The sequence below is a fragment of the Salmo salar genome, chromosome ssa24 (assembly GCF_905237065.1).
Source record: "Salmo salar chromosome ssa24, Ssal_v3.1, whole genome shotgun sequence".
In the NCBI taxonomy this organism is placed as follows: Eukaryota; Metazoa; Chordata; class Actinopteri; order Salmoniformes; family Salmonidae; genus Salmo; species Salmo salar.
In genome coordinates, this window is record NC_059465.1 from 10088407 (window position 1) to 10101237 (window position 12831).

A 12831-nucleotide genomic window follows, 5' to 3' on the forward strand; every position below is an offset into this window, starting at 1 on the left:
TCGTTGAGAAATGAACATTCAATTCTCTGACAACTTCTCTGGTGGACATTCCTGCACACTCCCTCAAAACCTGAGACATCTGTGGCATTGTGTTGTGTGACAAAACTGCACATTTGTGGCCTTTTATTGCCCCCAGCACAAGGTGCACCTGTGTAATGATCATGCCGTTTAATCAGGTGCATGGATTATTTTGGCAAAGGAAAAATGCTCCCTAATAGGGATGTAAAGAATTTTATAAATAAATTTGCTTTTTTGTGCGTATAGGAAAATGTCTTGGATAATTTATTACAGCTCATGAAACATGGGGCCAACACTTTACATGTTGTGTTTATATTTTTGTTCAGTGTAATATCACCACTGGGATTAACTAGAGTGTTGCTCATTCATGTCCAGAAGCGCTGGTCAAATGACTACTCAAATCTTACACAAAATGTATACTCTTATTGATTATTCAATAACAATTATTCAAGGTTTTGAACACCGTAAAATAGACTTGAGTTGAATCTATTCAACCTAATGTGCAAATAAAACATCAAGGGTAATATAATGCCTTGGTTTTGAGGCACTGCTCAGTCAATTAATGCCCATAAGTGCCAGTCAGTCAGTGTTAGCTACCAATAAAGCCCTAGAACCTCTCTCAGTAGCGTGGTTTTCACATTTTGACTCGCTGGCACTGCTGCTATCATGTCCGTTCTGCCTCCGCTGACTACCACCCTCAGACATCCACCTCTGGAGGGTTAAGGACCTCTGTCCCCGTCTCGATGCCCAGGACCTGCCTCTGTACCAGCTTGCAGTAGAGCCCCCCCTTGGCCATCAGTTGGCTGTGTGATCCCTGCTCCACCACACAGCCGCGGTTGATGACTATGATGTTGTTTGCCCTCTCCACTGTGCTGAGGCGGTGGGCGATCACCAGCACTGTGTGCTGACGCATGATGTTGTTCAGAGCCTGCTGGACCTGGGGAGAGAGAACAGAGAGAAGATCCTAAGCTACATTAAAAGTCAAATATGAGATGGCATTCAGAAAAACTAGATAAAGCGCCATCAAATTAGAGACAAGGAGAATATGTCCAAGATTAAATAATAATACTGACCTGTTTAAGCCAGCATAGTTACAATACAGAGAGTTGTTATATTAAAAAGGATTATCCAGGGTTAATAGTATCTAGTATAGTTGAAGACTTGATCTGATTAAAGACGGAGAGCAGAGAGGACACCAGCAGCTGAGAGTTATTATAATAACATTAGACTGCATTTAATGAACTAGGTTATTGTCATGAAACTTGGGAAGCTGCATATTACAGAATATACACTCTTCCTCTCTAAATCCATACTGTATCTTTATCTATAATTCACGACTTGATCTGATTAAACCCAGATCACAGAACACTGATTTAGCCTGTCTCCTTACAACATGTTCGCTCTCTGCATCCAGTGCACTGGTGGCCTCGTCCAGGATGAGAACATGTGGGTTGCGGATGAGTGCCCGTGCGATGGCCACCCGCTGCTTCTGCCCCCCTGACAACTGGGTGCCCTTCTCACCCACTTCTAAGAGAGGAACGAGGAACAATTTCATTGCATTCGAGATCTTAAAATAGAAATGCAAAATCATATGCAAATAGTGAGGCTATTATTTTGTGTTACTCAAAACATTATTTGGCCAATGTTCATACAGTATGTTGCAGTAAACATAACATTTTGCAGTTTTTAGTTTGTTATTTTTTTAGATTCACTACTAGGACCCCTGGGGGTACTTGGCCTATCCACAGGGGGTCCTTGAGAAGACTCAGGAGACCATAGGCTTACTGGTAAAATGCACATGAGGGGGTACTTCAGATGTATCTGGACAGATTAAAATTCAGATAGTGGTACAGTAACCAAAAAAGGTTGGGAACCATTAGTTCAGGCAATAGCATTAATGTCACCTGTGTTATAGCCATTGGTTAGACCGGTGATGAAGTCGTGTGCGTTTGCCTTGGTGGCAGCCTGCACCACAGCCTCCATAGGGATGTCAGTCAGTCCATAGGTTATGTTCTGCTCTACAGAACGGGCGAACAAGACAGGCTCCTGGCCCACTAGTGCTACCTGCAACAACAACACAGAGAGAGGCTCAGTCTTTCTGCACGGGGATCTTTACCAGATGCCCTCTGGTGGTTGAAAGGAATAAGCTATCTAGCACAAGACAGAATATTTAGATTTCATGGCAAACTTCTCAGGTACAGTGATTGTGATTTAACGCAGAAGCTTAGTTGTACACATTGTAAACAAGGAGTTAAAATGCCAGAGGAGCAATGTGGAGCACTGACCCGCGAGTGGAGGAAGCCATGCTGGTAGGTGTGCACCGGCCGGCCGTCCAGCAGCACCTGGCCTTGTTGTGGGGCGTAGAAGTTCTCTAAGAGACCCACACAGGAGCTCTTTCCACTGCCAGATGGCCCTACCAAGGCTGTCACCTCTCCAGGCCGCAACGTGAAGGATACACTCTTGAGAAGAAGAAGATGAAGAAAAATGTAAAAACCCATTTCGCTGATATTTTTCTCTAAAGCGACTTAGTCGTGCGTCCATACATTTTTTACATCCGGGTGGTCCTGGGAATCAAACCCACTATCCTGGTGTTGCAAGAGCCATGCTCTACCAACTGAGCTACAGAGGACCACCAAGAACAAGGCAAACCATCTGTTCATATATACCCAACCATCATGTCAGAGGCATACATATATCATTAATATAAGTTTAGACATGATAAAAAGCACTGTTGGAAACTGACTAATTGACTTGAGCACGTTTTAGTATGTTTATAATCATAAAAGTAGCCTAGCAATAGTGATTAGCGTGTTATGGGTTAGATGGAATGATCTATGTGCAATTGTATTTTGCTAGAGGTAAAGTTCAAAGGAGGCCTGTCTTTGAAACAAAAAGTTTCCATAAGGGTGAGATAGGAGCCATATGTTAGATCTAATAGATTGTAAAATACTGCCCTATAACACTGTCTTATAGTTTTACTGTTTTATATCATTGTATCCTCTCAATATGTTTTGTGTCCTTATATTATGAATAGATTGCTTATTCACAGAAATAGCTCTGTGTGTATGAGAAGGATAATTATCGATCGGACTGCGGCAGGCTGCAAGAATATGCACTCCCTAAACATAAGGCTTCTCCTGACTGATAAGAAGACCGTGAGATGTGTGGAGGTGTACCAAAGGTTCCAGACTTGAGCTGCCTAGCCACAGAGATGAATTGTTCCTACACACAGAAGGGGGGGGTCTGTTTGGAAAGGGAGGCGGGGTTAGTTGGAGGTCATAAATATATGTGCTTGTGACTTCATATCTTGTCTTTGCAGCTGTATGACCCAGTGCGGCGAATAAATCTAGCATGAGCTTTTTTTCTGAGTACGACTGGAATTTGTACCAGAACTTAGAACCTAACAGTTCCGACATTGATCAATACAGTAGCTTTCTTGTATGATTGATGGTGTACTGGCTGGCTTTGCTGCATGGGGATGATATAAAAGCTTTCTACTGGCATGAAACGATACAGAATTGCCTGGCAACAGTGTTTCTGCGTATAGCTCCACTCATCAGTCTAGCTTTGAGCCCAAACCTAATGGTCAGCTGACACATACCTTTAGAATGTCCGTTTCGGGCCGTGTTGGGTAGGAAAACGTGACATCTTTAAACTCGACCAGTCCTTTGCAGGTGTCGGGGACCTCTTTCCCATCATGTTGGTGTTTGGGCTCCCTGTCGATATACTCAAACACCTTCTCAGCTGCTCCCACTCCCTGCATGAGACCTGTGTAGACTGATGCTATGCTCTGTAACACAAGTCATTCAAGACAGGGGACAAGGATAATACAATTAGCTTGGTAGCTGTCTTACCTATGGTAATATAAGGTGGTTAAAGGGATAGGTTGTGATTGTCATGTGTACAGTTAGAGATGTATATGAATGAGTCAGACATGCCTCCAGGCACTCTCCCAGCTCCAACTCATATATGACGAAAGATATCAGGGTCCCTCCACTCATCTGCTCAGTAATGACCAGGTGACCGCCGTAGAAGAGGATTGCCACTTGAAGAACAAGTTCTGAGATCTGGAGCAACGAGAAACACATTTGAATGTGCCCAACGACCAAGGTAAAGCGAGCAGATACAGTGGATGCAATAAAAAACACAAGAGATAAAACATGAGGGAGCTCCTTAACATTCAGTCCTCATCTGAGCTATCTTTTATTTATTTAACTTGTATTTAACCAGTCAAGTCAGTTAAGAACAAATTCTTCATTCTTATGTACATTGACGGTCTTACAGACGGTAGCTACTGTACATGGTAATACCTACACAACTGGACCACATGTAGAGGGCGTAGGCCAACGCTTGCTTCTTGTTCAGTTGAAACATGACATGCAGCCTGCTGTAGTAGGAATCAGCCTCCTGTTCCTCATTGGCAAAGCTGCGTACCGTCTTCATGGATGAAACAGTTTCCTCGGCCACCTGGTTAGCCTGAGCCAGGGCAGTCTGGACCTCTTTGGTCAATCTCTGATGATGAGAACCGTGGAAAGTTTAGTGCAAACTAAATACTGTATGAATGAAGCTTTTAATAAACAAGTATTAAAATGTATTACAATTGAATACATGGCCTGGGGTGAAGTGTGTTTGTGTGTACGTGTGTGCATGAGAGCTTGCGCATGTGTGGGTGTGCATGCTTGTGCGTGTGTGTATACAAGCAGCAGAGTGAATACCTTGTAGTACTCCCCATACACATTGGAGATGACTGCGATGAAGGGGAATCCCATGATGGTGACCAGAGTCAGCTTCCAGGACATCCCGAACATGAAGATGAAGAACCCTATGCCCTTAACCATACTCCTCAGGAACATGTTGACGTTTTGAGAAATCAGGTCACTCACTTGAGTAGTGTCAGAGGTCAGGCGAGAGGTGATGTCACCTGCAGTACAAACATTTTTTTTGTGTATTTTTTCCTAACTCTTTCTGAATTATTTTCATTATTTAATGACAGGATAGGAGCAGAAATATGAAGGCAGAGTAGAGGGAGAAATGTTTAGGGCTTTTGGGCATTTGGGGATCAAACTCCGAGCTCAGGAGAAAAGCTTTTACACTATAACACTTAAACCCTACAGGCTTTAACATGGTGTTGGGGCAAAATGGTTCTGTTACAGTCTAATGTTATGTAAATGCTTGAGTTGAATACTGTAAGAACTGGTTAGAACCTGTTCTTGTTTGTACAAAGCTTTAATAAAGTGGAGCCAAGTACCCCTTATCTCTCATTTAGCCTTGCCCCCCTAGGAGAGGTAAGCAGCTCTTTGTGTAGATTAAGTATATAAAGACTGTGTGGACTCCCCTGCAATTGCTTGAATAAACTCTTATTAACTGGATAATGAGCTCTGCCTGATTCTTGGAAAGAGTTTCCTCAACAATAGTTAATAAGCCTTTTTATAAGATATAACTTTAGACTTATTATACAAGTTATAAAGCATTATGACTTGTTATAACAGGTAGACCGGGGCTCAAAATATTAATGAAAGAATATATCTGCAGGCTTTCCGTAAGGTGTTACCAAGCGTTTTAATGTTCATCTGATCAGCTGTCAGATGGCGCCGGAGAAGAAGACCGACGTGTTACGTGCCCCCAACCGATTGTGTTTTTTTGCTCGTTTATATGCTTATTTTTAAGCAGATTTTTGAAACTTATTTTTTTACTTAATTTGTACATAATGTTGCCGCTACCGTTTCTGACAATTTCTGAGAATTCGTAGGCAATCGAATAAACCCCCACTTCCTTCCATTCTGCTAGCAAACGTGCAATCATTGGACAATAAAATAGATGACCTACGTGGAAGCTTAAACTACCAACGGGACATTCAAAACTGTAATATCTTATGCTTCACGGAGACGTGGCTGAACGACGACACTATCAACATACAGCTGGCTGGTTATACGCTGCACCGGCAGGATAGAACAGCGGCGTCTAGTAAGACAAGGGGCGGCAGAATATGTATTTTTGTAAATAACAGCTGGTGCACAATATCTAAGGAAGTCTCAAGGTTTTCCTCGCCTGAGGTAGAGCAATAGCCGTGATAAACTGTAGACCACACTACCTGCCTAGAGAGTTTTCATCTGTATTTTTCGATGCTGTTTACATACCATCACAGTCAGAGGCTGGCACTAAGACAGCATTGAATGTGCTGTATTCCGCCATAAGCAAACAAGAAAAACGCTCAGCAAAGGCGGCGCTCCTAGTAGCCGGGGACTTTAATGCAAGGAAACTTAAATCCGTTTAACCAAATTTCTATCAGCTTATTAAATGTGCAACCCGAGGGAAAAAAACTCTGGACCACCTTTACTCCACACACAGGGACGCATACAACGCTCTCCCTCGCCCTCGATTTGGCAAATCTGACCATAATTCTATCCTCCTGACTCCTGCTTACAAGCAAAAATTAAAGCAGGAAGCATCAGTGACAAGATCAATAAAAAAGTGGCCAGATGAAGCAGATGCTAAGCTTCAGGACTGTTTTGCTAGCACAGACTGGAATATGTTCCGGGATTCCTCCGATGGCATTGAGGAGTACACCATATCAGTCATTGGCTTCATCAATAAGTGCATCAATGACGTCGTCCCCACAGTGACTGTACGTACATACCCCAACCAGAAGCCATGGATTACAGGCAACATTCGCACTGAGCTAAAGGCTAGAGCTTCCGCTTTCAAGGAGCGAGACTCTAATCTGGAAGCTTATAAGAAATTTCGCTATGCCCTCCGACAAAACAACAAACAGGCAAAGCGTCAATACAGGACTAAGATCTAATCGTATTACACCGGCTCTGATGCTAGTCGGATGTGGCAAGGCTTGCAAACCATTACAGACTACAAAGGGAAGCACAGCCGAGAGCTGCCCAGTGACACGAGCTTACCAGACGAGCTAAACACCTTCTATGCTCGCTTTGAGGCAAATAAGACTGAAACATGCATGAGAGCACCAGCTGTTCTGGAAGACTGTGTGATCACGCTCTCCGCAGCTGATGTGAGTAAGACCTTGAAACAGGTCAACATTCACAAGGCCGCAGGGCCAGACGGATTACCAGGACATGTACTGCGAATATGCGCTGATCAACTGGCAAGTGTCTTCACTGACATTTTCAACCTCTCTCTGACAGAATCTGTAATACCAACATGTTTTAAGTAGACCACCATAGGGCCTGTGCCCAAGAACACTAAGGTAACCTGCCTAAATGACTACCGGCCCATAGCACTCACGTCTGTAGCCATGAAGTGCTTTCGAAAGGCTGGTCATGGCTCACATCAACATCATTATCCCAGAAACCCTAGACCCATGCCAATTTGCATACCATACCAACAGATCCACAGATTATGCAATTTATATTGCACTCTACACTGCCCTTTCCCACCTGGACAAAAGGAACACCTATGTGAGAATGCTATTCATTGACTACAGCTCAGCATTCAACACCATAGTGCCCTCAAAGCTCATCAATAAGCTAAGGACCCTGGGACTAAACACCTCCCTCTGCAATTGGATCCTGGACTTCCTGACGAGCTGCCCCAGGTGGTAAGGGTAGGTAACAATACATCCGCCATGCTGATCCTCAACACAGGGGCCACTCAGGGGTGCGTGCTCAGTCCCCTCCTGTACTCCCTATCCACCCATGACTGCACGGCCGGGCATGACTCCAACACCATCATTAAGTTTGCAGATGACACAACAGTGGTAGTAGGCCTGATCACCAACAATGACGAGACAGCCTATAGGGAGGAGGTCAGAGACCTGGACGTGTGGTGCCAGGACAACAACCTCTCCTTCAATGTGATCAAGACAAAGGATATGATTGTGGACTACAGGAAAAAGAGGACTGAGCATGCCCTCATTCTCATCGACGGGGCACGACAAAACCAATTCCCCCTCGACTGTAAAGATTTGGCATGGGTCCTCAGATCCTCAAAGGGTTCTACAGCTACCATCGAGAGCATCCTGACTGGTTACATCACTGCCTAGTATGGAAAATGCTCGGCCTCCAACCGCAAGGCACTACAGAGGGTAGTGCGAACGGCCCAGTACATCACTGGGGCCAAGCTTCCTGCCATCCAGGACCTCTATACCAGGCGGTGTCAGAGGAAGGCTCCAAAAATTGTCGAAGACTTCAGCCACCCTAGTCATAGACTGTTCTCTCTGCTACCACACGGCAAGCGGTACCAGAGCACCAAGTCTAGGTCCAAGAGGCTTCTAAACAGCTTCTAACCCCAAGCTATAAGACTCCTGAACACTTAATCAAATGGCTACCCAGACTATTTGCATTGTCCCCCCCTCCCCCCCTCTTTTACACTGCTGTACTCTCTGTTGTTATCATCTATGCATAGTCACAATAATAACTCGACCTACATGTACATATTACCTCAACTAACCGGTGTCCCCGCACATTGACTCTGTACCGGTGCCCCCCTGTATATAGTCTCGCTATTGTTATTTTACAGCTGCCAAGGGAAAAGCATGAAGGGAAGGAATAAAGAGAAATCTTGAGAGCTCACCTGTGTGGTTAGAGTCAAAAAAGCCCACCTCCTGACGCATCAGAGATCTGAAGAGAAGATTCCGCAGGCGAAGATTCAGTCTGGCAAAGGTTAGATTAAAGAGGCCACCTCGTACTCCAATAGCTATAGAGCTAAGGAGAGACGCAAGAAATGAAACGCAGTCAGAGATACATTATACGCCACAAACGCACAAGATCAATGTATATATTGTAGAATCAATAATAGATATGCAGCATGTGCAAGACATCAAAGAAGATATGGCACACAACAAGGACAACCAGTTAACAAAACACACACCTTGTGATCACTGTTCACTTCAGCATGGCTTACCTGACTAAGGCCAACACTGTGAGAGTGATCAGGGGCTTGGTGAAGTACTCCATACTCTTGTGAATAACAATGCCATCTATAGCCTGCCCAGTGTAGTAGGGGATGAAGGCCTCACCTGTAAAGTGGATAACATAGTACCATTAAATGTTATAAAAATTAATAAGCACAATTGTGTAAAATAGAAATACAGTTAAATGTATAGATATATTTTGATTTGTCTATAATGAAAGGAAATGAGTAGGGTAGAGTATTTTTTTTATTTAACCTTTATTTAACTAGGTAAGTCAATTAAGAACAAATTCTTATTTACAATGACGGCCTACCCGGGCCAAACCCGGACGACGCTGGGCAAATTGTAATACAGCCTGGATTCAAACCAGGGACTGTAGTGATGCCTCTTGCACTGAGATGTTGTGCCTTAGACCGCTGTGCCACTCAGGAGCCCCATCATGCTTTATTCATGGTACATGCATCATTAATGTAATTTGTCACTCCTATAATTAAGCAATAAGGCCCGAGGGGGTGTGGTATAGGGCCAATATACCATAGCTAAGGGCTGTTCTTATGCACAACGCAATGCGGAGTGCCTGGACACAGCCCTTTAGCCGTGGTATATTGGCCATATATCACAAACACCTGAGGTGCCTTATTGATATTTTAAACTGATTACCAACATAATTAGGGCAGTAAAAATAAATGTTTTGTCATACCTGTGGTATACGGTCTGATATACAACGTCTATCAGCCAATCAGCATTCAGGGCTCGAATCACCCAGTTTATAATTAGTAGAGCAACCTTGCAACCCTGAATGCAATACCATGCTGCTATGAGTTCAGTAATAAAGTCTTAAATACAAACGCATGGGATCCAAACAGAACTTCCAAGAGGCTGGTTATGTTTCTTTATTACACATCTTCTGTGAAACTATCTCATGCAACCCTGTGTAATATGCCAGCCTCACAATGGTGATGATCTCTACATTAATCAACTTGACTTGTCATCTGTTGTGCCCACAAGTTCTTCCTGACCATGGCCAGGCTAAATAACTGATGTGACCTGACCAGGGAAATCCTCAGTTCACTAGTTATAGTCTGTAACTAGAGCCCTGCGTTGTTCCTGGTCAGGTCATGTGTTCAGGAAAAATGCAGGGCCCTAGTCGTCTGTGCATTGTAATTAAACAAGTTGCCACTTACACACAGCAGAGATGAGGAGGAAGAGGAAGGCTACAGAGAGCAGCCCAGCGTATTTACTGCAGTAGGACAGCAGACGCCCCAGTGTGGCCCCTGAGTTCTTCTGGTCCTCTGTTCCTTTCCTGCTCGCCCTACTCCTCTTCTTCTCCCCATGGTTCTGCTGCTCCTCCACCTCCTCAGTGCAATTCTCTCCTGCTGCCTCCACTAGCCTCTCAGTCTCCTCACAGACACTTCCTCCACCATCTCCCTCTCCGTCAGTCACAGTGTTGGGAGACCTTCCCAGGAGCCTCCAGAGGAGCACGGTCCCCAGCACTGACACACAGGTCCAGGAAAATAGACTGAGGAACCAGGGTTGGTGCGCCAGATCGCCCTGCTCCGAGAGCATCAGGAGCTTAGCTAAGGCGTAGGTGCTGACGGTCAGGCAGATTAGGAGAGTCAGGGTCCCCAGGGCAGAGACCCTGCATGGGCCGTCCACTCTGTTCCATAACACCCCTATGGAGGCCCCAAGCAGAAGGCAGACTCTGACCAGCATAGTCCCCCAGAGGTCCAGGACGGAGTGGAGAATGTCAAAGTTCTGCACATCCTCTGTGAATATTGCAGTCTGGCAACCATGTAAGTAGAGGACAGTGGTGACAATAACATCCACCAGGATAAATAACAAGATATAGCTCACCACTACTATGACCCCCATTTCGTTTCAGTCTATCCGTGGAGAGATAGTGTCCTGTGAAGAATGAACAAGTCTGGGCAGAAACAAGAATACAAAAAGCTAAAACTGTAGCCTATTGTCTTGTTTTAATATTGTTGCTATTACAATACATTTATAGGCTATTACAATTATATGACGTTTTTTAGCGAACAAGTGTTTTGAATTCAACCCAAATGGAAGTTCACCGAACTACACTGAACAAAAATATTAATGCAACATGTAAGGTGTTGGTCCCATGTTTCATATGCTGAAATAAAAATCCCATAAATGTTCCATACGCACAAGAAGCTTATTTCTCTCAAATTTGGCGCACAAATTTGTTTACATCCCTGTTAGTGAGCATTTCTCATTTGCCAAGATAATCCATCCATCTGATAGGGGCAGCAGGTAGCCTAGTGGTTGGACTAGTAACCGAAAGGTTGCAAGATCGAATCCCCGAGCTGACAAGGTAAAAATCTGTCGTTCTGCCCCTGAACAAGGCAGTTAACCCACTGGCTGTCATTGAAAATAAGAATTTGTTCTTAACTGACCTGCCTAGCTAAATAAAGATTTTTAAAAATCAAGAAGCTGATTAAACAGCATGATCATTACACAGGTGCACCTTGTGCTGGGGACAATAAAAGGCCACTCTAAAATGTGCAGTTTTGTAACATGCCACAGAGTTCTCAAGGTTTGCGGGAGCTTGCAATTGGCATGCTGACTGCAGGAATGTCCACCAGAGCTGTTGCCAGAGAATTTAATTATATTTTTTCTACCATAAGCCACCTACTATGTGAATTGTGCAGTATGTCCAACCTGCCTCACACCCATAGATCACATGTATGGCATCATGTGGCTTATGATTTTCTGATGTCAACATTGTGAACAGAGTGCCTCATGGTGGCAGTGGGGTTATGGTATGGGCAGGCATAAACTACAGACAACGAACACAATTGCACTTTATCGATGACAATTTGAATGCACAGAAATACCGTGACTAAATCCTTAGGCCCATAGTGAGGCCCATTTTTTAAAAGGTATCTGTGGGCGACAAATGCATATCTGTATTGCCAGTTATGTGCAATCCAATCCCCAGAAAAGGGCCTAATGAATTTATTAAAATTGACGGTTGTCCTCATATGAACTGTAACTCAGTAAAATATTTGAAATTGTTGCATGTTGCGTTTATATTTTGTTCAGTATAAATGCCTTCCGTGACCAATGATCACAAATGCACCCGTGACATCAGGTTTCGACAAGGTTACTGTATCACATTGACATACCGTGCGGCGCTCTTATCTCCTCTCGGATATTCGATCACTTTACAGCTTTCCTTGATACAGTCATTTATTATATTTTAGGCGACACGGCCGCCTCGCCACTCTGTCTCATTCTGAGTTCATATCGAGTTGTACTTGAGCTGCACTGGTGATCCTTTATGCAATGTATATGGAAGCCGGTAATATAAATGGTGTGCGAGGCTCCTCCTACAAGATCATCCCAGGACGGAACTGGCGGGGCAATCCAGAGCCAGTGTTTCGGAGTCCTTCTGACACAGTGCTCCCTGGGCTAAATCACATGAGTCTCGTCAACCGGACTAAATAGCCAGAGCCATACAGTTTATTATTATGAGGTTTATTCAATGGGTCTCAGAGATTGTGTGTGTGTTTTGTGCGTAAGACAGAGATCATTTGGACAAACATAGAACTGTTGTATTTATTTATTACAATGTCCATTAAGTGACTCATAACTTCCATGTGAAAGTCATATTTATCACTTTAGGGGTACTGAGTCTGTTAACAAGACTTTATTGTGTGGTGATGTCCCTTTCAAAGATTATTCAGTAGAATGTGGGGTCTATGGGGAATTCTGAATCCATGCACAGCAATAAACTTTTAAGCCATCATTTGATATGGACCCAAACCAATGAATAACATTTCTTCCCTAAAGCATGTAGCAGAGCCGAAATTCAAAGTATTCATGAATGACTGACTGATTGTGGATATGAAGTATCCTAAGTGTGGGCCCCAAAAAAATGATGCTGGCTCCAAGTGCACTGCTCCATG

The 12831-nt window shown here is 43.9% G+C and overlaps 1 protein-coding gene across 2 annotated transcripts; it reads right to left on the reverse strand.

Annotated features, from left to right (window-relative positions):
- Nucleotides 1-255: 255 nt before the first annotated feature.
- Nucleotides 256-12257, reverse strand: abcb9 (ATP-binding cassette, sub-family B (MDR/TAP), member 9). Of its 2 annotated transcripts, none has more exons than XM_014170976.2 (12): nt 12049-12257; nt 10081-10820; nt 8887-9001; nt 8557-8687; nt 4734-4939; nt 4333-4530; nt 3957-4085; nt 3620-3808; nt 2304-2477; nt 1923-2082; nt 1409-1545; nt 256-955 (listed from the first exon to the last, which is right to left on the reverse strand). In XM_014170976.2, the coding sequence occupies exons 2-12, from the start codon at nt 10766-10768 to the stop codon at nt 716-718; spliced, it is 2367 nt and encodes a 788-aa protein (XP_014026451.1). In that variant the 5' UTR covers nt 10769-10820; nt 12049-12257; the 3' UTR covers nt 256-715. The 2 variants fall into 2 exon arrangements, with proteins under 2 accessions (XP_014026451.1, XP_014026453.1); XM_014170978.2 differs by having other exon boundaries at nt 10081-10678; nt 12049-12245.
- Nucleotides 12258-12831: the final 574 nt, after the last annotated feature.

Bases quoted from the DNA above. Each gene is read 5' to 3' on its own strand.
- abcb9 (XM_014170976.2), bottom strand. From the start codon at position 10,768: ATGGGGGTCATAGTAGTGGTGAGCTATATCTTGTTATTTATCCTGGTG. The intron at 2,478-3,619 runs GTATGTGTCAGC...CTTCTTCTCAAG, and splicing joins CCGAAACGGACATTCTAAAG to AGTGTATCCTTCACGTTGCG. The intron at 1,546-1,922 runs GTGACATTAATG...TTCCTCTCTTAG, and splicing joins AACCAATGGCTATAACACAG to AAGTGGGTGAGAAGGGCACC.